We start from the raw sequence: 25,313 nt of genomic DNA, 5'->3' as shown, positions 1-25,313 counted from the left end.
GTAGGAAATTGTTAGATATTTGCACAATCAACCCTTTGTGATAAAGAAGAAGAGGGCAGTTTCTTTATACATAGAGGTGAAGACATATTTAGCAGATGGAACAATTTTGATCTGAACATCTCTCAAGTCTGCCTGCAGCTTTCTTACCTACCAAGAAACAGGGTACATGGAGTGGTGTGGTGAGGAAATACAATCATCTCTTTCTAGGAAGGCAGACTTGTTGCTCTAGGGTACTCGTTTCCCCCTTCATGTCAGCTTCAGCAGCGGGTGACACAGCAAGGTGAAGGTGAGGAGAGCAATGTAGCCCGTGGAGGTGGTGAGCCTGGAGGCCAGGCCTCTTTCATTGCAGTTGTTTGAGGAGCAGCAGGAGACGCTGAGCCCACGTGCCCTGGACCCATCCCTCCTCGCCCGGTCGCAGAAGGATCGGGACACGCAGGACTTTGTGACACCACCTGGAACAGAGCCACAGTGAACCCTGAGGGACATGGACATGGACACCCCCTCAGCATGAACCCGACCATCTCATGGTGAACACCAACGTCAGGCTGGGCCATTCCTTCACAGCACTGCATCAGAGCACAGAACACTACCAAGCTTCTGCTGAAGCTGCTCAAGTGCAGCGCCTCATCAGCTTCTTCTCCTTCCCAGTTCCCAGGTAAGTCATTTAACTTCAAAAGGACAGATGTGAGGAAGAAGTGAGCAATATTTAAATGCTTTTTTATGGTTTGCAGATAGTGTGGATACAGCTGATCACAGCATACTGACAAACCTTAGTGGGCTTTTGTATCAGATTGCTGCTAAACCAATAAAAACAGGGACTGAGGTTTATTCATAGGGTTTATTTTGAGAGGAAACATTCACCTTTGTTTTTCTCCTTAGCTTCCTCTATTCTCTTCTCTTTCCAACACTGATTATTTATTTCTATTATTAAGAATTCAGTGAGCCTGGCCCGTTTGTGAGTACTCACTTGCTTGTCCTCTGATGATGGCACACTCGTCTGTGCGCCCCGGGCACTGCTGAGTCCCTTCTCTGTTACACTCCTCGTCGTTGGACCCTACACAGGTGTAACACTGCAGGGCTTCGCCTGGCACGGGGAGAAAAGCCACTTACAACAGCAGTGGTCAGAGTTTACACCAGATATTTTAAAATATCACCCACACCGTCCTCCTCATTTGGTTTGAAGTGCATTCCAAACATTGCAAAAAGGTTTTGAAAGAAACAAACTGAAGGTTCTGCAAGTCCTATCAATTTTTTAAAAGTGGTCCAGATGCTGATTTTAGACATAAAAACAAATCAGCCATCTAGTATTTAGTAGTTACAACTTGCAGTTGAAATAACCAGAAAACATCTGATATTCTGGATTTGCAGCCACACCTTCCCATAAGATTTTCAGAGCAGAATCCACTGGAAGAAGTTGGAGTATTTTGCTTCCCCCCCCTCCATCATGATCTTTGGTCCACAGTACCATGAAAAAGTCCATTATAAAGACACAAAATCTTACTATGATCCCTATTTTATTTTCTTCTCAAGTACCAATTCAGCTGGAAGGCACAGCAGAGTACCTTCAGAGGGGGTATTTTCAAAGGCAAGGGTGAATTTAAAGTATATTTCAAATGCTGCAGTGGAGACTCGCTGAGCAGAAGGCACGCTTGCTGTCCATGGGGCACCGTGCAGTGGGATTTGTTAGCAGACTGATATTCCTCTTGCACAGCAGAGGTGCAATTCTGTGCTGCTAGCCACACACCCAAAATAATGTGAGAGCAAACCAAGCCAGAAGCCCAGGCCAGCAGAGAGGCCCAGCAACGCCTGAAGGAGGGAACAAAAAAGAGAGAAAAAAGGAAAGAAAAGGGAGGTGACTTACTTTGGAGTACAAAAAGGGAGCTGACAAGCACCAGGCCGCAGACTGTCCACATCATGGAGATACAAGAGATGCACCATTAGACAAAGAAAGCAGTTTGTTTGCTATTAAAGCCTTAATGCTTCTCTTACATAGCTAATCCTCCGCAGGGGATGGTTTATGGGCTCAGGGGGTGGGGGCCAGGGCCCGCCCAGGGAGGGGCAGGCGGCTGGGGGCACAGCCCCGCTCCAGAGCTGGGCCCCGAGGAGGACACGGGCCTGCCCAGCGCTCCCCACGGGTGTGGGGCTTGGGCTGCCCGGCACCACGAGGAGACAGGGAACAAGGAGAGAGAAAAAGGGGAGCACGGGGCTCTAGTGCTGCTCCAGCCAGCGGGTCTCGGGTCTGCAGGAGCGCTGGTGGGGCAGTCCCACCCCGGGAAGTCCCACCCCGTGGCTCCTGCCTTCTCCTCGGTGCCCGCCCCTCTGCGCTCCGGTGCCAGGCAGAGCTGCCGGTTTCGGTTCAAGGGGCTTTCCCACCCTTCCCTGGAAAGGCTGCGGCACTGCCCTGCCCACCCCGCCCTGCTCTGCCCCCTCCTGAGCAAACAGCCCTTTTCTTCCAGGGCTTACACAGGAACTGTTTGTTCAGCTTCCAGCTGGTCCCCACCCACAACGCTGCTTATCTCGCTTGTTCTGGTCCTGCTTCTAACCCCCAGAACCTCACCTTCACAAACCCTGCAGGCAAGTCCTCCCAAGAGATGAGAATGTATTCACCAGTCAGTGACAGATCTGCTTAAAAGGCACCATCCCACCGTGGCATGCCACAGCCTCCAGCTCCTGCAAAGTCTCATTACATCTGACTGTGGGACAGGACAAGGGGCAATGGCTCCATGCTGAATGAGGGGAGATCTAGATGTAAGGAAGAAGTTCTTCACTGTGAGGGTGGTGGGACACTGGCACAGGTTGCCCAGGGAAGCTGTGGATGCTCCATCCCTGGAGGTGTTCAAGGCCAGGCTGGATGGGGCTTTGAGCAACCTGCTCTAGGGGGAGGTGTCCCTGCCCAAGGCAGGGGGGGTTGGAACTAGATGATCTTTAAGGTCCCTTCCAATCCAACCCATTCTATGATTTGCTGGATCAGGGCCAGAGTATTAAACATTTCAGAGGATTAAGCCTATGTCTGAGACTTGAGTGTTCCAAATTTACCCTGGTCACAGAATTATAGAGAGAAAGAGACAGAGATATATGTGCATAAGTAGCATACTCTTGTGACCCAGAGTGCTCCAAGCAACAACCCCTGAAGTGCTTTCTGTGAAGGGATTAATTAGTAAGAGCTACTCTATCTAGTGCTGCACATGAGGTAAGCAAGTGAAGTACATAAAATGGAGTCATACTTATCTTCAACTTCCAACGAAAAAATTTATTTACAATAGAGAATTTCATTTGTGACATGCATTTTTTTTTTTTCATTTTAAATTTTATTTTACAAATCAGCAAATGCAGATAAAGTTTACACTCCTTAAGGCAAGAGTCCCCATGCAAGTAATACATGTTTATATTAAATCCAAAAGACATCCAACATGGGAACTCATGTACAAAGGGAAGGCTAGGATCAGCAATTTGTAATTTCTTAGAGAACTTGACAATCTCCCTGATACAGGAACTTTGAGATCAACTTGCTATGAATTATACTATGAAAATGCAAACAATAGCAAGAAATTCTGATAGTCGTCTTAGTACTGCATACAATTAAATCAACTTTATTTAGAAAGAAAATACAGTAGTGCATACGAAAAAGTGAAAATATAACCTGTCCACATAAATGTATGGACATCAGTGTGCCAATGGTCATATTGCACTCGGGATCGAAGTCCAGAAATTTGGTTCAAAGTTAGCTTTTCCCCATTTTGGCAATCAGTTCGTCACAAATCTTTGTTAATTCTTCTATCTCTTTATTCTGGAAAATAAAAGGCAATCGATCATGTCATATGGTAATCATATCACACTGTATCATAAATAAATAGAAGGGCAGCTGAGGGAATTGAGATTGTTGAGCCTGGAGCAAAGGAGGCTCAGGGGAGACCTTCTGGCTCTGCACAGCTCCTGACAGGAGCCTGGAGCCAGGTGGGGGTCAGGCTCATCTAAGGAACAAGTGATAGGACAGGAGGAAATGGCCTCAAGTTGCACCAGAGGAGGTTTAGGTTGGATATTAGGAAAAACTTCCTGAAAAGGGTTGCCCAGGGCTGTGCCAGGCTGCCCAGGGCAGTGGTGGAGTCCCCATCCCTGGAGGGGTTTCCAGCCCATGTAGATGTGGTGTTGAGGGACATGGGGCAGTGGGGACCTGGCAGTGCCGGGCTAACAATTTGGCTTGATGATCTTAAAGGTCTTTTCCAACCTAAATGATTCTATGATAAAGTATTCTGAAAAATATTGTAGCATTAAGGCTTGTTTTATGTTGTTTGTTTGTTTTTAAATTATTCAACCTTTGGGAGACGTGTGGGACAATTAAGTTTCCTCCAAGACTGAGAACAGAGCACCTACAAACAGCACAGCTACCTGCAGTGCATGCAACAACACACTCACTCCTTTCCTAATGGGTTCAAACTGGAAGAGGGGAGATGTGAATCAGATGGGAGGAAGAAGTTCTTCACTCTGAGGGTGGTGAGACACTGGCACAGTTTGCCCAGGGATGTTTTGGATGCTCCATCCCTGGAGATGTTCAAGGCCAGGCTGGATGGGGCTTTGAGCAACCTGCTCTAGTGGGAGGTGTCCCTGCCCATGGCAGGGGGGTTGGAACTCAATAATCTTTAAGGTCCTTTCCAACCCAAACCATCCCAGGATTCTTTCCACATACAGCTCCTCCAACTTCAATCAGTACAATTTAGCCCCAAAGCAGACAGCTTCAGAGCAGCCATTCCTAGCACTCACTACAATACATAGTGTAGGGCTGTTTCTGGGCTGCACTCCTACAGCATTATTTTCACCCTGGGCTCTGAATGAGGACAAGCCCAGGTAAAGAACATGAGATATCCTTTGGGGTTTCCTCCAGTCCCTCTTGCCCTAAGCCACACAGATCTGCTCCTCAGCACTGTCCCTGCTAACATGGGAGGGATGTGAGCTACCACTGGAATTACAGCTAGAACTAAACATGGAAACAAAAAATCAAAGCATGAAACAAGAAGACCTCAAACCCAAGAAGCAAAGCAAACCCAGGGCTCTGCCTGCTACAGAGGTGCCCACGGAGCTTTGACAGAGCCTGGACCAGCCCCGAGCGCTGGCCTGTGGCTGAGGTCAAAGCCTGGCACATGGGTCCACCTCCCCAAACAGGTCCTTGGGCAGACCCTGAGCTCCACCCTGGGGAAAATTCCACTTTGCTTGGGTCACCCTGTTGATTTCTGCATTTAAGAGCTGAATTGCCACTCACCTTCTGTTCCAGTGTTCGTTCCAACGCGTCCACTTTGAGCTGCTCCTTCCGAAGGCTGGCCTGATAGGCTGCTTGCTCCTGCTGGGCCTTGCCTCTCACTTGTGCAATTTCAGCATTGGCTCTAGGAAAACACAGATTTTGGTCCTGTCAGGTTCTCTAGAGCAAAGGACAGTGGGTACCAAAGGATGGCCTGCATCTGAACAGGTGGGTGGTGAGGGCAGGGCTACTTTCTGCATGTCTTTGTAAGTATTCTGAGACTTGTCCCTAGAGACTTCTCATGACTCCCTCTCTTGTTCAGCAGAGCCTGCAAAGTATTCCCTTAAAGTCTGTGTCATTCCTTTCCTGCTTCTCTCAGGTGTAGCACTTAGAAGTGTTTCATGGCAGCTTCTAAACCTCATTTCCAGTTCTTAATGACTAGACTCACAGCTGGGACAACAGCTGGAAAGCAAATCCAAGTCTTACTTTGTTTAGGCACTGATCAATCTTAATGACAATTTGGAAACACCTCCTGGGTCTAGGGGATTATAATATGAATCTTGAATATACTGCCTAGAAATGCTTAACTGGTCATTACATGGAAGCATAATTAAAAATAATTACTGGCTGCATATGCAAATAGCTGAGCAGAGCCCTCCATGGCTGCACAGACCTAGCTAAGGGCTGCTTTCTTATTTGCCCTGGAAAATATGATAAAGAAGCATGAAGGTGTTTGATAAAGACAGAAATTTAAGGTGCTCTATATGGTCAGGAGCTGGAAGAAACACCAGCACATCACAGAAATTCTCATTAAGGCCATGATAGGGACTGGAGAACCTCCCCTTAGGACAAGCTGAGAGAGTTGAGGTTGTTCAGCTTGGAGCAGGCTCCAAGGAGACCTTATAGCAGCCTTCCAGTACTTAAAATGGGGCCTGTAAGAGATGGGGAGGGGCTCTTTAGCAGGGAGTGTAGTGACAGGATGAGAGGTAACAGTTTCAAACTGGAAAAGTGGGGATTTAGATTAGATATTAGTAAGAAATTCTTCCCTGTGAGGCTGGTGAGACACTGGCACAGGTTGCCCAGGGAAGTTGTGGATGCCCCCTCCCCCTAAGTGTTCTAGGCCAGGCTGTATGGTGCTCTGAGCAACCTGCTCTAGTGGGAGGTGTCCCTGCCCATGGCAGAGGTGTTGAAACTACATAATCTTTCAGGTCCCTTCCAACCAAATTCATTCTGTGACTCTACAATCATGGCATTTCATTCCACCCTCCAGGATGACAGAGCAGCCTGCCCTTGGCATATTGAAGGAGCAGGTTTGGGATGCAAGGTCCAGCCACAGGAATCCTCCTGCAGCACCAGCTCCTGAAGAGAGACGTGCACATTCAATTACCTGTCCAGTTTTTCCTCAGCATGAATTTTGAGTGCTTGATACCTCTGCTCTTCCTTCTTTACTCGTGATAAATATTCCTGTGCACATTTCTTTAGCACTTCTTCATTCTGAAATGAGAAGATTACATAAAATTTAATCCAAGAGGTTGAAGTGCAGGACAAGCATTTATTTCCAGGAGTCACATTCAGGTGTTTTAAGGGCATTGTAACACTCACACCCCCCCTCCAAGGCTGTCTGAAGCAATTACACACTGCAAAAAGCTTTACAATTCTTCTGTTTGCATCTGGTGGGTGGCTGCAGCCCTTCATCTGAGGATTAAGTTACGTCAGGTGCTTTAGACACCACCTCTGACTGGGACTCGTGTCCTAGGTCTTAACAGGACGCGCAGTCCAGAAGCCAGCCCTGACATGCACCCAAGTCCTGCAGGTATGTGACATCTGTTGAAACTGCAATGTCACAGACAGCAGCAAGTTACTCTTGTGCAACATCTTCACCTTTTTAAGGCTATTCCCAAACAAAAGCACAACTGACCGTTCGTGTTCTCCCTCCCCCAGCACTCTGCAGTCGGATGGAGCACATCAGATCTGGCAGGGACCAAAGCTGTGCCTTCTGCTGGGTGGCACTGGTGGACAGGAGAAGGAGCTCTGCACTCACCTTCCGAAACCCCTCCAACACCTCTTTCATTTTTTCATATCTCCTGAAAAGATCTGCCAGTGACTTCTCCACTGAGTTCAGATCTGCCAAAGCTTGTTCCTTCTCCACGATGAGCTGCTGAACGGTGTGATGGGAGACAGATTTCTCTCTCTGCTCATCCTCTGTTAGAAAAAAGAGAGGAGGAGGGAAAAGAAATTATTTTCAGAAAGGCAGCAGTGTTCAGAACACTGATTGCACTAGCATCTACAGTTTCTACTACACTGTGCTCTAATATTGTGTATCAGTAAGTTTAAGAGACCCAGAAAAAACATTTTCATATAAAGACACAATCCTGTTTTGGAAAAAGGTCACTAAATACAGTGGTATTTAAATATTTTGATGTGTGGGGGAAAAATGTGACTATATCTCTGTAATGATGATTTGTTTCACTATGAACTCAGCTGTTCCCTGCAAAAGGCAGCTGCTGGATTTCCCCTGTTTGCCTGAAGATGCACTAGCTGAAGGAAAGGACATTTATGCACATTACTAGACTGGCAATAAATTCTTTGGCACTGCTGATATATGCTTGTCATCTCCTGGCATCTCCTCTAATGCTGTACAAACGAGGCACTTTGTTTAATGGAACTCAACTCCAATTCTTCCCTTGGAAAACCAGTGTTTTGCAAACCCTCATTCTCAGGATTACTGTGGGAAGTGCCAGAAAGGAAATCTAACACTAGAAAGGCTTTCTAAATTCTGGTCTGCAGAAAACATCTTCCAAGCTTCTCCTGTGTATAGTTAAATTAGAGACAGGGATGGTGGGAAGAACAACAGGAATCCAAAAGCATATGGAAGAGAACTTTCCAAAGGAGTTGACCTAGCAATGAATTGGAACACCCATGTAACACGGGAAGAAAAGGTCACTGTCTTCCAAAAAGCTTCATTGTTTGCTTCATATCCTAAAAACATCATTCTGGTGTCTGTGTTTTAATGGCTCCTTAAAAAGATACTGAAAGCCAGCACCCAAGACATAGCAGTTTTATATTAGAGTTTTCCTTTGTCTATGATGGAAACTAAAATAAGGTAAGAAGTTTTCACAAGTAAAAGCAAGGGGCATTTCAGAATCTACAACTCTCAATTCAAGCCTTTATATTTTGAAATATGGAGAACTAAGAGTTTATTTTTTTATTTGAATAGAAGTTTTCATCTGAATGAAGAATTTCATAGTGCTGGGCAGCTCTGAAATGTCAAAGTTGATACTGTCAGTTCCCAAACTAGCATTAATCTCCTCCTTTTGCATATTTATATAGTCCTTTTATAGACTTTTTTGCCAGCCTAAGCCCAGAGCAGCAGTGATGCCACGCCACACGTCAGCTCACGTTGGCTGTGTTCCATGCTGCTCTGTCTGCCCCCGACAGCATCTTGCTGGGACAGAGCCTGACCTACAGTTATTTTGCTCTCTCTGATGCAGAAGGTCAGATGAACCAGAGCAGCTCTCAGGAACCACACTGGGTTTGCAGCACTGGAAGTTTTAACACCTTTATTTCACTGGTGAATGAACACCTTTTTGTATGGCAGAACTGAGAAACCCAGAGCCCTGTGATGCCACATCAATTTGGCACTTCATGTTTCATAAAAATGAAACACTCTTGTCTATTTTGCCATCTTAGAGACACTCTGACCATCTGCAAAGTCCAAATGAATGTATTCTCAGGTAAAATGAGAAAGCTGTTTGTGATCCTTCATTTATTTGTCTAAATCTGAGAAGCTGTCACCTGGTGTTCCAGCACAAGCTTTGTTTAATCACGTTGGAGATTACACACTGTGCAGCTTAATTCCCAAACACTTAGTGGCAGGATCCTGTCCTTTGGCAATACCTCTGTGGTCTCAGCTGCAGCCAGGGGAAGGGATCCATCTGCATGATCATATAATGTATCAGCATGTACTTAATATCACAACTTTACTTCTTCTGAGACTGCTGCCTGTGGTATTTTAGCAGCTCCCTTCTCATTTGTTTCTAGGGCAGTCTATAAAGTTAGTAATTCAGGACTTGTTCCCTCACAGCCAGTGAGCTCTTCGTGTTCCTCCCTGAGCACCATGGTGCCCTCCTGTCTCCTCAGCTGGACCAGCTCCTCACTCACCCCCAGCCTGACTTCAGCTGGCACATGGGAATTAGGGGCAAGTGATGCAGAATCACAGACTGGTTTGGGTGGAAAGGGACCTTTAAAGGCCATCTAGTCCAACCCCCCTGCACTGAGCAGGGACATCTGCAGCTAGAGCAGGTTGCTCAGAGCCCCAGCCAACCTCACCTGGGATGGTTCCAGGGATGAAGCATCAACCACCTCTCTGGGCAACCTGAGCCAGGATCTCACCTCTCTCACTGTGAACAATTTCTTCCTTGTATTTAGTCTAAATCTCCCCTTTTTAGCTTTAAACCATCACCCCTTGTCCTGTCACAACAGGCCCTGCTAAAAACATTGTCCCCATCTTTCTTGTAGGCTCCCTTTAAAGACTGGAAGGCTGATGTCCCCTCTGTCCTGTCCCTTCCACTTCATGCTAGAGGTGTCCACAGACCAGGCAGTGAGCTGAAGCCTCACTAAACTCCAAGGGGAAACCAAGACTTCATACTGGGGAAGGGAGTGACACAAACTGAAAAGAGGGAAAGTCTCCACTCAGCTTTAGGACAGGGGCAACTGATAATACCAGGTAACAGTTAAGATACCTCTAATCACAAAATGGTGAAACACCACAGAAAACAGCAACTGGCATCTGGCTGGAGGGGGACTGGAAGACTTATGTGATATTTTCTACAGTTATGACTGAGCTTTAATGAAACAGATGCTTAGCAGAACTGTGCTGATACCAGCCTGCCAGTCCTATCTTGGTTAAACAGTTACAGATACTTATTTCTAAAGGTATTTTTCAGGTTATGCAATTCAAATATTTTAATTAATTGGCTTCCACGTCTGCAACACACACTGTCCACAGCTCACCACCACCAACAGTATGCTCAGGACTAACACCATCCAAACTGACAGAATCAGAGCAGCACCACGGCAGATCCGCTTTCGGGCTCAGCTCAGTATTACTCACATTACTTAATGGGAATGCAGCAAACAGAGAACAAAAGCAAAAGAAACTCAAAATGCAAAATGCTGGTGTGAAAGTTGGTGAAAAGCTTTACTTACCAGGCTTGCCTGTTTGTTTTTGCAAGCAAATAGCAAGAAGCAACAAAAACGGAAGCAAAATAGAAAAAATCAGGAATTGTTAGGAAAGCAGAAAATAAGTAATGCAACAACCTGTAAGGCACAAAGCATAACATCTGGTTTTCCTAATGCAAATTTAATTGTGAGTTTAAACATACAACTAGCAGGATACATTTGGAACAGAAAAAGAAAATCCAACCCAACATGACAAATCCGACAAGAAAAAGGAATTCAGGAGAGGGATTTCAGAAGGGAGCTGTGGGTGGCTGTGATCAAGGGGTGTCAAGGTGGGGTGCAGCACATGTTGGGGTTCCCCAGGCTGCTTTCCATACAGCTCTCAGTGCCACACAGCCGTGAGCTGCAGAGCCTGGGCAGCAGTCAGCAGAGCAGCAGCACAAGCAGCAGGCTGCCCTGGAAAGCCTGTTCTTTCTTTCTGCCCCCTCCTCAGTATAAACAAGAATGTGTTAGGGGCTGAAGGAAGTGTAAGAAAATAGGGAAAAAAGGTAAAGCATCAGTAAAAAAATACACAAAGAGACACTAGCAGGGATCTATACACTGCCAGCTTGGAAGCTCTGGCTGTACAGAGTGTGGCATGAAACTAATTGCATAAGGTAAATTGGGTAATGCTGGGTTCTGTATGTATAGGGCAGCAAATACTAGAGCTGCCACAGCCCCTGAAATCAAAGGCAGTTGCTGTTTGTGATGCATGTTTTCAGTGCCTCTGTAAGCAAACGCACACAATGACACACTGTCAGTGTGGAACACTTGCAATATTCATTACACATAGACACGACAACCCCTGAGAAGCTGAGCAGGACCTAACAACCACACTGGCTATTGAGTGCAGTGCCCTCCTGCCAGGGCTGTGTGAACAGCTCTGAAGGGTTAAGTGAGGAGCAGAGAGCACAGGCATGTCTTCGGGGGGAATGGGGACTCTGCCTCAGCAGTGCTGTGATAACAGGTCAGGGAAGTCTAGGCAAACAGCACACAGACAATCATTTTCCTCCACGGCGTGGCATTTGGATGAGTGAACTCCTTTATCAAAAGGGACATTAATTTACGACCAACGACAAGAGAAAGTGGGACAATTAGATCTCAAATTCCCATCAAAGGCTGGGGGAGGAAGCCTTGCGTTTAACGTATCACCACGCTGCACACTGTGCCCTAATGAACACGTGCTTTCTGTCACTGCTGTTGCTTCAGCTCCTTTGCAAATGGGCAGCAAATTACATTATTTATAGCCACAGCTCTCAGAAACTTGCCATACATCATTTGAAAGACTCTGATACTCTGAACCTGAAGTTTAAGGATCTGTTTCCTCAGTGGTCAATGGCCCGATGCTTTAATTACCCTTGATTTCTTTGCAGCAAGAGGAAATGGCAATTGTAGAGGTTACTGTGTGTGCCATGGCTGTGCCTTGGCCTTAGGACCCCTACCCAATACCTTCTTGTTGCACTCAGGTCTCACAACTGGAATGATTTTTTACATCTGTTTCTCAAAAATAAAATTTAATTTGTTATGAAAAGGAACCTCCTGTTGCTCACTATATGCACATGCTTAAGGAAAAAAAAGGACAGGTCTTGTGTTCATCCATGGCCAGGCTCATGGATGAAGCATCACCAGAGTAGGTTTAGTGTAAACCACAATGAATTCTGTTCTTTGCATGCTCTCAGTTCTTCTCACACTCTCACCACTCCTGTTTTAACACTTGCATGATGAGAATGACAGATGTAATGTCAGAGGGCAGGCAGATTTGCTCAGCTGGACATACAGAAGGCAACAGAGGCATAACACCAGACAGAATGAAGCCAGGCATACTATTATTTCATATTCTCTGTTATTGTAGACTTTAGATATTATGTTATGTTATATAATAAACCAGTCCATTTTCCCTTTCACTTGAAAGGGGGCTGGGGTGTCTCCCAACAGCTGAGAAATGTAGGAGAACCAGCCATTGAACTGCTTTCCTCCACTCTCTTTGGGTAAAAATAAGCAAATTCACTACAAATCTATGTAAACACAACTTAAGCATTAATTACCAAAATATGGGGCTCACAGAACACAAAGTGTGTATGAGGGGACTGTCAGTTTTAAAAGGGGTAAAACACTATATGTGGATAGCTGTAATAAAGATCCTTCCCTGTTAAAACCTGCTGGAAAGGTGGAGGTATGCCTGCTGTGCTCTCTGACATTTCTCTCCAGGGGAGTAAGAAGAATTTCTCTTGTTTGCTGCCTGAACACCATGCAAACAGGCTGGATTCCCAGCAGTGCAGGTGTCCTTACCTAGGCTAGCCTCTCACAAGCATCTCACAGCCCAGACTGAACTCTGAGGCTGCTCCTAATGGCTTTTAACAGTATTCCACAGTTCTCTGCTGCTTCACTTGAGCTTGTCCAGGTGAGCTCAGTCCTGCTTTCTCATCAGGCACTGCTGCTTCTCCTCCTCTCCCCAGCAATTTTAGCCATGGAGAACCCAAGACCCTGCTCAGCCATTTGCCCTTCTGGGAAAGAGCTCAAGCTGAAGCAGCACAAGCCACTGGTGGTTTCTACAGCCAGCCTAAGAGAGCAAGCTTTGGAAATCTTATGAAGGGGCTTTAAAATCACACCTTAGGGCCAGATCTCCCATGCCAAGGAACCACGTGAGTCCTGCAGCTTTTGAACTGCTGCTGAACATGGTGTCATTCATTCGTGGGGCATTCTGTTAAAGGCCTTCTCTAACTCTTGTGAGGCAAAACATGTCATGATGTAGACCTTAAAGGAGACCCCTCTGCCAGTAAATAACTGGGGAGGTGGATTGGCCACTCCTAATCTCTCAACTGGGATTGGAGTTAATCTAGGTTTTGATCTGACCGATGTACTTAGCACAGATAATCCCTGTTGTTGTAAAGAGCTAAGTTTGGTATCTCCCATTAAACAGCTGGGAGCTGAGACCGAAGGGTTTTTAGGTCATTAAAAACCTCTCCCAGAGATATCCATGAACTCTGGGTAAGGCATTTGAACCTGTTCCCTATGGGACAGTCTGCACTGATGCAGAAGGAAAAGCCCTGACCCTACTGTATTACCTGCACTGCTTTGGAGGCTACTTTCTGTAAAATGGAGCCCTGGCAGCACACACTGGTGTCCTCAGATGCATCCACAATGCCCAGCAGCATCAGCACATGTGGCTGGCATCAAAAAGAAGCCCACAGACTTCAACCATGATTCAGGAAATCAGAGTGGAGGACAGCATCTGTCAGAGTAGAAACACCTACCTATCATCTGAGCAATCGTCTTCTCATATTCTGACACGATTTTCCTGTTAGAGGGGAAGAAAAAAAAAAGGAAAAGCTTTTGGCAATCATAATTGCTAATGCTTATTTAGAAAATAATGCTACTCAGTAACTGGACTATGGTATTTTAAAAGAGATACAGAACCCCTTCACACTTTTATATGCTCCTGATTACCTTGGTAACAAATAAAACTGTCAGTTTAAACACTGCACAAGACTTCTGCTTCTCCATGGAAAATCAGTATAGGTGGGGGGGAGGAAAAATGGCTTCCTCTGAAACAAATTCTGTTAATTGAAACATGCCTAAAATACATAACCAATCATGGTTTTAACTATAAGGATAACCACACTGATCTAGTTCAAGAGTTACAAAAGAATCTGATTTTTCCATTACTTTCTCCTCTCTTCTCCATGCTTGTGTTTGCTTGTTTTTAATATAAACATTAAATAAAGCTGTAAATGGTACCAAGTAAACCTAACAGGAGCATAGCTGGCTCTCACCCAAAAGATATCTAATCTTCCACTCTCCAAATGTGGCTAAATAATCCATTAGCACTTTAGAGAACAAGACCAAGATATTCAATTGTTCAGCACAAAATCCATTGTGTCCTATTTCCCCAAATTGTTTTTGAAACCGAGGTGGCCAAAAGTTACTTTTAAGACTGTTTTATTTCATATACTCACGGTAGGCTTTGAATTTCCTTCTTGAAAAGAGGTTAGCCAAAATAAGCAGATTAAATGTGCTTTAGAAAGATGATCCATCCATTCCCAGAGCCAAATAAAGCTAATAAAATGAGACTAGCTTGATCTGTGCTTTGATTCATGAGCCACGTAGGACTGTCTACGAAAACTAAAATCAGCCTGCACTTCATCTGAAGTGGATAATCAAAATGAGTACATCTCTTTTGAAGTCTTAGCTTGCTTCCACTTGCTCCATTTTAGAGAATCCTGCTGCAGTTGGTGATTTACAGAAAGGATGTGGGAAAATCCTGAGACAAAAAGGTCAGTAAGGAACAGAGGAACGTGCATAGCTCCTGAAAAGCAAACGTGGTGACTCCAGCACTGCCTGCTCCAAACCTACACACAGCACTTTTCAGAGCAAAGATAGTGACAAGAGTTGTTCCCCTAAAAGGAAGGGATTGGTTTCATGTCCAAAGAAGATTACCTCAAGGGCCTGCTGTAAGCAATAAGGACTTTAAAGCCATGTCATACCCTCCTAACACCAGGCACCTTTAGGACATTTTATTATCCCAGAAAATGATGCTGAGGACTGAGGGCAATGAGCATGACCAAAGGATGCTGGCTACACAATTCCTCTGGGATGGCACATCCTAACCCCAGCTTGACATCCTGCCTAGGCTCAACTTTTGCTATTTCAGACATTCAGTCTATTTATTGACTTCCTGCAATTTCCTAAGTCATAAACCCACCAAAACCCAGGGCTACAGAGGATCTCAGAGGTCATCTACTTGACTCCTCTTATTGAGACAAAATCAATTAGACCTCCCAATAACCATATTTCAATATTTCTTGCCTGCCTCTGGTTGTGGTTGTTGGATGATGGTACAGCCCACCCTGGGTTGGCTCTTCAGTAGTTATTACGTTATGATAACTTCTCTTGGCTATTGTTCTCTGGGGTGGAATTTCCTCCAGCCAGATGTTTTTCTGGAAACTCAGCTGAACTCAGGATATTCCAGTTAGAGCAGGCAGGACTCGAGTAAAGGAGCACTGCTTCTCCTGTGGAAACTGATGCTTTTGTACTTGCAATTTTAGATAATCCCTTACCTCCCTGCTTATCATTATGTCATGTCTAATTGCTGCATCTCTAATTTACCACACATGGAGTCTTTCAACATTTAATCTTCCAAGAGACCTCTTTCTCTGTGCACGTGTGCATATTTTATCATTTTGTGATGAAATTAGGCAGATTTTTTTTCTTCACCCTCGTGTTCTAGGGATGGGTATGTGAGGCACTGGGCTAAGAGAATGCATTTTTTACAAATCAAATTTTACTGAGGGTGTAGACATGCAATCAAATAATTGTGAGGAAGATGAAGGTGCAGATCTACAGGCTGCCAGCTGCTCTGTGTCACCCCCTGCTCTCCTTTCCCTAAGGAATAACCAACCCCTGTCAGTGCTCATTTGCAGCTGGCAGACACATGCACCCAGGCAGCTGCTCGAGAATGGATCAAGTGCTGCTCTTCAGAGAGTGCTGAACACTGAAACGTTCCTCTCACAATCCCTGATTTTGTTCTTCCTTGCTCTGCCTGTAGCAGCTCCCTTTCCTTTTGCCTCACTATGCCTTTGAGGGCTACGCCAGGATTTCCTCTCCCAGGCAGAGCACAAGAGAGGTGGCAGAACTCAGCTGGGTGCCAGGAGATGGTTTTCTGAAAGAAATAAAGCTGCTGCCCTTGCCTTTTGCAGATGCTTCTCTCAAGATGCTTTGGCTCAAAGCCCTGTGCTGCTGCTCTGCAAGGCTGCCACGTGTGACTCCTGGCATCCAGGCTGGCATTTGCTGAGTTCTGCAGCACAATTTCCCCTTCCACCCCTACTCCCTAAGTACAGGCTTCCTGGGTATAAGCAGGAATTGCATATGCAGATCATCACTTCATACAGCTCATTGGCTTTAGCTTTAAACCACTGAGATACTTGATTTTGGGAAGAAGCTGGTGCTAGAACAGAAGTGATTTTGAATTAATTTGCAGAAATTATTATTTAAAAGAAGGATGCTAAAATAATCTGGCATACTTTAATTTTATTTATGAGTTAAGGGAGGGGATGATTTTTTTCTGTTTGAAGCTAGAAAATAGGCTTTTTAAAGACTCCATGAAATATTTTTACATTCTCTTTTACCATCAATGACCTACTCAGAGTCAGACTGATGAGCAGGTTGAGCTCACTGATGTGTCACTCTTATGGTATTAATTACCCCTGTAAAAAAAGAAAGGCTAAAACTTTCAACTGATGAAATGGGAAGGAATAGTGATCCTTTGAGCAACACTGCTCACCTCATCCACTACAGTGATTTTGTTGTCACCCTTCCAAGTGACCTGGGCTGGGAAGGAAGGTCCTGTTATGTTCCAGGATACAGATACTTAGTGTAAAAGAGGCAGGTTTAGCAAGGAGAAATAGAACAGATACAACTACAACAAACTGAAAAGCTCAGGGATCTTGTCAGCTCTCAGAGAAGCAAAATCCAAGATAACCATTGCTTAACTAAAACCAAGCTTAGTATGAGCACTAACTATAAAAAGTCAGCTCAGCTCAAAGAAAAGGGTGTAGAATCTCCTTGAACATCAATACCCAGAGGCTAGAATAGTTCCTTTGCAAGAGATGTTTTTCTACTGGCAGCTGGGCTTTTTTCCTTATTAAAGGGAACTTTTTACAGTGGAGGGAGCCTGTACTACTCATACCTATCTGCAAACTTCCACATTCTTCCCTCTGTTGGCAAAACTATTAATGGAGAGTGAATTTTAGACCAGCATGTGCCTACCTCTGCCAGCTCTGTGGGCAGACTCATTCAGTCAGGCAACAGAAACAACACTATGCCAGTCCATGTGGGAATTCACAGCACAATCTGGAGGAAGTTCTTCCCTCACATTACCTATATTAAAGACAACTCTTATCTTGGTATTTTGAGGATGTAAATCAGATCAGCTATATAGAAGTTTTCAATGACTACCCTGAACAAGGGTGCCCCACCATGCAGAGCAAAGACAAAGTGTCAGTTTAGGATCAATCCAAAGCCTCCAGTTAAAAAATAATGAAAAAAACTCAGTTAACCAAACCAGTTGTTCTATGCTGGTACAGGCTGAAACCACACTCTGTCAGTGTAATTAGTGACAAGTTATTAACCCACCTCATTTCCATCACTTCCCTTCTGCTTTCTTCATATTTCTCTTTCCACTCAGATACTTCTCTTTCCTTGGCCACAATCTGGAACAAAAGAAGAAAAGGGGAAAAAAAAACTTCAAAAAGGGAATCCAAATGATCCATTAAACAGGAAATTAAGTAACTGCATGATTTGATTTAACATCAAAGCCTAATTAACAGAGGTATAGTTTTCAAGTGCATAAGGGGTTCACATATAAGCATCCCCAGTGATTAATTTTTCTTTTTCAGACTGCAAGGTGCAATTAAAAATGTTCATATGTGAAACCATACTCACGTTCTGAAAAACTAACTTAGTAAAGTAGATGCAACGTTCTTGTTTCATCCCTGACTGTAACAAGGACCCTTCTCAAGAAGTACTATGTTACATTACACCATGTCTGATGTGACCTGGGGCAAACCTGAAATACCTCTGTACAGGGGTTTGGAGCATGGTCCCCTGATTTGTCCCCTAAGGGGCTCCTACTGCTGCTGCAGGTGTACCTAGAGCTGACTGTCCATGGCATTTAATACCCAAAGGATTTTGCTCTTTTGTGCTGCGTTTGCTCACACAATCTATTATACAGTTCAGAATAACACTAGACTGTACCCATATTCTAATTATTATTAGCTATGATTACCTTATATGTAGCTTTGTAAAATACATAACTTTATTCCTGTTTCTAGCATCTTACAATTTTTATGGAATTATACAGTAATGTAAAGATGCACAGAGTACATCTACAGTTAGAAACAGTGAAGGTCAAGGGTTTGTAATATGAAGCACTCGGGGGAAAACAGGCAAAAAGGAAGCCCCCAGTGGCAGACATTTCCTCTTCCAAGTTCTGAAGCAAATTACCTCTGCTCTGGCCAGTCGCAGTGCAGAGTCCAGGTCCTGCTGGGGGTAGAGGAGTCCCGTGGGGCTTTCTGCATCCGAGGCGCCCAGCCGGGAGTAGAGTGTGCTTTTGGAGATGGACACATCTGCTGGGATAGCAGGTTCTCTCTGTGTGTTTGGTTTTTTAAATACAAAGAAACGAGGCATTAAATGTGTGTTTAGCTCATCTGTTTTCTGGGTGTAGTGCTAGATCACCTGGGTCCTCAGCTAGGCCTAGAATCCTGTGTACTACTAAATTATAACAGCCATAAAAGTGACAGGGAAATCTGAATTTAGCAATCATAAAATATCCATTTAAGATCCATAGTAAGCACCAAGAGAGCCATATTATCCTTCTATAGAGAAAATAAAGACAGCACTTTGCCATCAATATTTTAAGGTCCTATGTGAGAAAATTTACTACTTTCTGATGGAGAAATTTCATCAAAACATCCAGAAGAAATGCAGATCAGCAAAGGAAATTAGAGTTGGAGGCAGAGAGCTTGTTAAGGGGAATTCTGCTTCCATAAAAACAGATCAAGAAACCAGAAGGAAGAGGACTGCTCACTCTCTTAGTCTGACCTGCCAATACAGCACCCCTGCCATAAACAGCATCACATAAAAGATGTGAACGTGTTAGTGAAGTTCCTGCCCCACTGGTATTTAGCATGCCATTAGTAAGTTAAATGAGGTTTTATTTGTAGCTGTCAATTTTGCTCATGCCAGCAGCCCAGATTATCAAGGGAGGGGAGCAGCCTGTGACATGAGGAAGAGAGCAGAGAAGAGCTGTGACACCAAGACACACAGGGTGTCCTGCAAACCACACTGGCTACAGACAGTCCAAGCTACAGCACATCAAATCCAAGATTATAAAAGACAGGGCAGAAGACACTAATCAAAACCCACATTTTTAGATACCATCTGAAGCAATGCCCTGAGAGCAGGCTCCTCTGCAGCAGATGTGTCCCTGTGTCCCCCACCTATGGTTTGCATCTCACCATCAACCAGCTAAGATGTACGTGCTGACCACCCAGCTGGGTATTGCCTCTGGTGGTCTGGGAAACAAAATGCTCTTTCTCTCAGCTGCTGGTGGGTGACAAAATAATTCTGGGGGTGGAGGTGACCATAGCCCTGTTTAATGTTCCACTTCTCTGCTAAATATGCATGAAACTGGTGAAAGGACTCAGTGTTGCTGGGGACAGCGAGGAGAGGGGCTGACAGTACAGACACCATGGCCATCACCAGAACACTGCTCCCTTACAACACTGGAGCTAAACAGGCTGCAGAATCTAAATTAAAAAAAAAAAAAAAATTGTGACAAGATGAAATCTTCATAGAAACCAAACAACATAGCAAGTTACTGGTAAGAAGCATCTCAATGAGATCTTTTTTTTCCAGGCTCTGAGCAGACAAAGGGGATCTCCTCTGCCCATGCACTGCTGAGACCCCCATGACTACACTGCACAGGCAGAGGCTATGTCACCCCTGGGACAGTCCTGGGAGCCAGAGCATCTCCACAGGCTGAGGAGCCACTCTGGTCCCCACACTGCCCCAGGCAGCACCTCACCCTGGGTAGCACCGTGGGGGAAGACAGGCTTAGCCCTGGCCAGGGGTGTGCTCTTCCACTTCAGTATTTTCCTTTCTCTTATGAAATACTTCCACCAAAAGAAGTTTCATACAAAAGCTCTTGTCTCTGAGTATGGCTGGAATTCCTTGAATTTCTGTGACCTAAAAAGATACCTCACGTGGTACAGAACATTCAAATGCACTGACCTCAGCAGGGAGGGGACACATGCCTAGAAATTCCTCTCATGTCACTTGCTAAACCAAGTGACACAAAACTACAGTTTCAATTACAGAATTATTTTTATTTTGTTTTTAATTTAACCTGCAGATTCAGTAGCAGACATTTTCAGTGGGTCTCATGACAACTAAAATTGTCTCTATGATGAGGCTACACGTAGCCACTGAGAGGGCTGGACCACAGCCCACAGCTTGTGTGGGTGGGAAGTCAGGTTGATCAGTGCCTTTTTCCACCCACTGATGGGAATGGATATTCACCTACAGCTTTTCTGGTGCAGCACTTCCTAGCTGCTGAAAAGGGGCTAACACATTTTTCCAGTTGTCATCTCTGTGCATAAAGCAACAGATTCTGCTCCTTCAAGTTCACTGACACAGTACTTGAGTCTTTAGGCTTTATCTGCAATAATTAAGAGTAGTGATCAAGAGGGGTTTTTATGATTTTTACATAAAAGAGAGAAAAATGTTTTATTTTGTTGGAAAAGAGGATTGGGGCTTTGGGTGTTTTGTTGTTTTGTTTTTGTTTGTTTACTTGTTTTTTAAATAAAACAGTCACATTCTACTGCTTGAAGTGCTGGAATGTGAAGGTGAGTAGATAATGTCCAAGTCAAGGCTCAGTCTTCCTCTCACAACGTGCACACAGACAGACCTCATTAATTTCAACACCACGTGCTTCTTTCAACACAGTTAAAGGAACTTTTGACAGGTGCTATTCCATAAATCATTCCCTTGTTCATGGTTCTTCTCCTGCAGCCTAGAATAACAGAAAGGATCCAAACCCACTGTTGTTTTTTGCAATCCTTTCTGAGTTCTCACATCACACCTTATTCAAGGAGCTGTATGAAAAATGACATATGATGCTCACTCAGAGGACTAGATGTTCTGCATATCACATCTGTAGACAATATGAAGAACTCACACCAGGAACATTAAAGGAGCAGGCAAGAAAATTGAATTAGACCAAGAATAAGGTAAGCAGTACTTACAAAGCACATTCCTGCTTCTTTATGTGTCAAAGAGACTCTCACTGATTTCCTTTCTATTTTTAGTTCATTCTAAACATGGAGTCAGTTGACTATCACTTCTAGCATTTCAGGAGCAGACCATCCCTTCCTTTTTTTTTTTTTGCTACATTTAACCACGAACACACAAAATAGTGATAAATTCCAATATAGTTAGGAGGTGCATGCTGGAATCTGGTGGATTTTCCTACCTGGGCAAAACGCATTGCAAGATCTGTCAAAATTCCATAGTCTGTATTCCTGAAAGTATCTCCCAATGTAAAACAACCATGCAGGGCAAAAATACATCTGGGACACAAGCTCAGACATTTATGTAAATGCATAAATACAAAACCATATGGTGCTGTCCACAGATGGGAGCAAAGGTAAAACAGGCAATAAATTAGACTACTGCTGGCTCCACTCAGTATCCCAACTGAAAACACTCATACTTTAGTTCCTCCTCAGACACAAGGGAAGAATAATTGAGAGATAAAAAAGAGCCATTAGATCATCAAAGCAGTCCTCAAAAGAAAGGCCAGCCTGAAGATTTATCTGTTGAACTGTATGTATCCTATTTCAAAAGCCTCCTGCAGCTTCATTTGCTGGAACTCAGAGAGAGATTGCTGGAAAATATTAATTGTGGCAGAAGAAACACAAATTTCCTCAAGCTCATATAAAAACGTGTCAAATGAACTGCCAGGATGATTAAAATTTTTAAAGAAAAAAGAACATTTAAAGCACTTGCTACATACTTGTGCATATTTTTTATATAGTGCTCAACACCTCATGAATATAGTTATGTCTTTAGTTCTCTCTTGCACTTGAGAAAATAGTACAAAAGAATAGTAATAATGACATGCAAAACAACTTAAAATTTCCACAGATGACTGTAAAAACTCTTAGAATTCAGCCACTGAGCAGAAATGCTTGTGGTAGTGGTTCAACCAGTATTTTCCTAACTCTGGAAACACCTCACAGGTATCACAACTGGGCTCTTTGGCAGGAGCAACCAGTAGAAGTCCTCCTGGCTTTACTTCAAGAGCCAATTTTACACAGCTCCAAACTGATGCACATTTTATTAAGGTTTATTTGTTGCCTCCAAATATTCCTATTCTGAGAAAATAACAAAACCTGACCAACAGGATGATGGTATTGCCCAAAATAACCCTGTCAATGCTTTAAGTTCAGCACCTAATTGCTGAGAAGGTAAGGAGTTAATTGGGATAATAATAAGCATAGGGATTTGTAAGCCACTGAACCTTGCACAGAAAGATTAGATTCTGCATGGGAATTACTACTAAATGTAGGTCACTGCAATCTTAGTGTAAATATTTGAGAGCCCAATGCATTGCCTCTTCTATTCCCAGCATTTTTCACAGAAACCAGATATTTGACCAGAAAGAGAATAAATGAACATCAATTAATCAGCTGCAGTTACCACGCTTCAAGAAGATCAAGGTGAAAGAAAACAGAGAAAGACTGGAAGGAAAATGAAAACTAGTTTTTTTTCATACTGTTCAGTGGAGTATTTTTTTTAGCCCTGCTGAAAATTTGCTTCCCCTTCACAAGCACTCAAATACTGCTTGTGGGTGTATCAAATGACCTACTCTTAACTAATTGATGTGTGTGCAGACAGGTCAATGGAGGCAAAGCAAGACCTATTTGTGCTTGCAAATATACTGAAAAGCATGTAAAAGCCAAGCTTAAGTTCTCTGCTTGGAGTTCTACTAGAAAAATGGTATCCCTGTTTGAAGGAAACATTCTTCCTTCACTACCATGAGACCCCCCCGGAGCCATGATGCACTAACCCCATTTGCTCCTGATGCTGTTCTTTTTAGTTTCTCCCCCTTCCTTGGATCTTATTTCAACACTCAATTCTACATTCCCTCAGCATGTGTAGGGTGGTGGACACAAACCCTACCAGCTTTTTGTTGGACCTATAAAAAAAATGGCCAGAGGACATCCTAATGGAGACTGTTTAACACAGAAGATTAATTCATCTCAACACTGGAAAACTGAAATCTTTGGCAATGTAAAAGTAGATGACTAGTCCTGCTGTTGTTAAAAGTCTGTGACAAGATGTTTTGGGAGTGGTCAAATAACTTCCCTCTGTCTGAGAACAACAAACTGCACACCCTCATTCTCAGTCCTAGTGCTAGCAGAAAATGTTTGTATTGAACCTTTTTCAGGTGACCTAACTTACCAGAACAAGTGATGTGTGTCTTGATTTAGCACCCTGTTCTTATTACCCATTCTGTAATGGTTTAGCAAATGTTAAATGTAATTATTCAACGTTAAGAAAAGAAGTGAGGCCAGTCAGCCAGTGGGGAATTCTGCCCGTTAGCATCTGAATTTAAGTCACTGCAGTTGTCTGGTGGATCCTATTATAGTTAATCCAGGCCATCAGTCACTGTAGGTCACAAGGGTTCTCATCACAGGCTAATTTAAGGCTACAACCTCTCACTCAAATAGTGAAGTCATGCAAGGATAAAAGTCCTCCCCAGCCTGACATGACACCCACCGTGTTCACCTTAAAGCATTCCTATGACTGGACCAACACAGGGCTTTGTGGCTGTCAAAATGTTACTGGTTCTCTGTCAGAGGGTGGAGTTCTGCTGATTTTTCTCTCCTTATCTCTGCTTATCATTTGTGCTATCTTTGCCATAAGATTAATGGCATTTTCTGAAGTTACATGGAATCCACTCCCTCTTTCCAAGTTCTAAGGAGTTCATAAACTCACTCTCGATAAAAGAAAATGCTGTGATGATGTTAGAAAAGCATCTTTAAAATACAACTCCAAATAATCCAATACACACTACAACACTTGTGCAGCTCAGAATCATTCCTGGGTAGCTCACAAGAATTCACAAACATACAACTGTTCTCTTCAGTCTAAAAAGGGGCAATCTGTGAGTTCCTCAACTGCTGGCTAGTAGCAAAAATGCAGATGCCTACAGAAGTATTTTGTATAACCTGTGATGAGCATCTAGGTATTATTACATGTTTTATCTTGAGGGTTTTGTGGTGCTGGAGAGGACAAAGGGGTAGACAGGATCTACAGAGGATGCCAGCTCACCCTCTCCTGACCCCTGCCACTCAAGGCAATGAAGCAAGGGGACACAGCCACACACAGCCCAGTACCCATGCAAGAAAGTGGTATTTATTTTTTCCTTTGTTCTTTCTGCTCCTAATTAGAAGGTTAAGCTTGTTTTCTAATGAAGACAACAGTGAGTTTTTCCTGATTAAATAAAAGATGATAGCCTCCTACTTTAACACACCCATAAATCTGCAGGGAATGAGTTTCCTTCAGTAAGTATATGTGCACCATGGAAACAGCTGGCTCATGGGCTATTTAAGATAAGCAAAATAAATCAAATAAAATCAGTATTTTTTCATAAAAGTACAGTTTATCTAAAAAAAACCTTGCTACTTTATGATCACCTGCTACTTTATGACTTTGTTAATTTAAAGCACCAAGAAATTCTACCCTATAACCAGCCTCAAATGTTATGATGCAATGAACTCCAGATGATACAGGGTCAGGCAAAACACTTCCCACTGACTTGTTACTGGACAGCAGAAGAGAAAGGTCACTAGAGAAGGACATGTCAGAAGCACATTCTCCTCATTTGGAATAAAATGTCTCACTGCCATCCTGCCAGCAGCCCTTTCAACTGACACCACCTCCCAAGAAAGCTGCTAGCCTTTCTGACTTGACTTTGTTGTTAAAAGTACCACAAAGGGCATTGTACAGTGGCTGTGCCACTGCTAACCACCAACCTCAGCTCATCAGAGCAAGCTTTTCCATCTCACTTCAAGCACACAGGGACCACATGCATCTCTAGGGCAATGCAAAGCATTGCTCTGAGGTGGAACTAGCCACAGGAACCTGGAAGTAGCACTGAAAAAACCCTTTTAGATCTCCAAGAATAAAGAGATGTTCTTTTCCTTGGCAGTTTTATAGCCCTTCCAAACCTGCCACAGTCCCTTTCTTCAGATGCCTGAAGGCAGGGTTGATTTCATTTCTCACTTCTAAACTCTGA

The 25,313-nt window shown here is 43.8% G+C and overlaps 2 protein-coding genes across 2 annotated transcripts in view; both read right to left on the bottom strand.

The window, feature by feature from the left end:
* Nucleotides 1-246: 246 nt before the first annotated feature.
* On the bottom strand, nucleotides 247-1,916 carry LOC103778868 (ly-6/neurotoxin-like protein 1). The gene is made up of 3 exons (XM_008946484.1): nucleotides 1,862-1,916; nucleotides 968-1,084; nucleotides 247-452 (listed from the first exon to the last, which is right to left on the bottom strand). The coding sequence occupies exons 1-3, from the start codon at nucleotides 1,914-1,916 to the stop codon at nucleotides 247-249; spliced, it is 378 nt and encodes a 125-aa protein (XP_008944732.1).
* A 1,314-nt stretch (nucleotides 1,917-3,230) lies between these two features.
* Nucleotides 3,231-25,313, bottom strand: part of TACC2 (transforming, acidic coiled-coil containing protein 2) — a gene marked incomplete at its 5' end in the record, with an annotated part of 45,001 nt that continues 22,918 nt past the window's right edge. The window contains 8 exons of the mRNA XM_008946485.1: nucleotides 3,231-3,787; nucleotides 5,255-5,375; nucleotides 6,618-6,724; nucleotides 7,272-7,432; nucleotides 10,439-10,447; nucleotides 13,705-13,748; nucleotides 17,582-17,658; nucleotides 18,452-18,595. Of these exons, the coding sequence (XP_008944733.1) occupies nucleotides 3,722-3,787; nucleotides 5,255-5,375; nucleotides 6,618-6,724; nucleotides 7,272-7,432; nucleotides 10,439-10,447; nucleotides 13,705-13,748; nucleotides 17,582-17,658; nucleotides 18,452-18,595 (729 nt within the window). The remainder of the gene's footprint in view (nucleotides 3,788-5,254; nucleotides 5,376-6,617; nucleotides 6,725-7,271; nucleotides 7,433-10,438; nucleotides 10,448-13,704; nucleotides 13,749-17,581; nucleotides 17,659-18,451; nucleotides 18,596-25,313) is intronic.

The sequence above is a fragment of the Merops nubicus genome, unplaced genomic scaffold, assembly GCF_000691845.1.
Source record: "Merops nubicus isolate BGI_N331 unplaced genomic scaffold, ASM69184v1 scaffold14758, whole genome shotgun sequence".
NCBI lineage: Eukaryota > Metazoa > Chordata > Aves > Coraciiformes > Meropidae > Merops > Merops nubicus.
The sequence above is the reverse complement of the archived record's forward strand: the minus strand, read 5'-3'. Positions and strand labels throughout refer to the sequence as shown.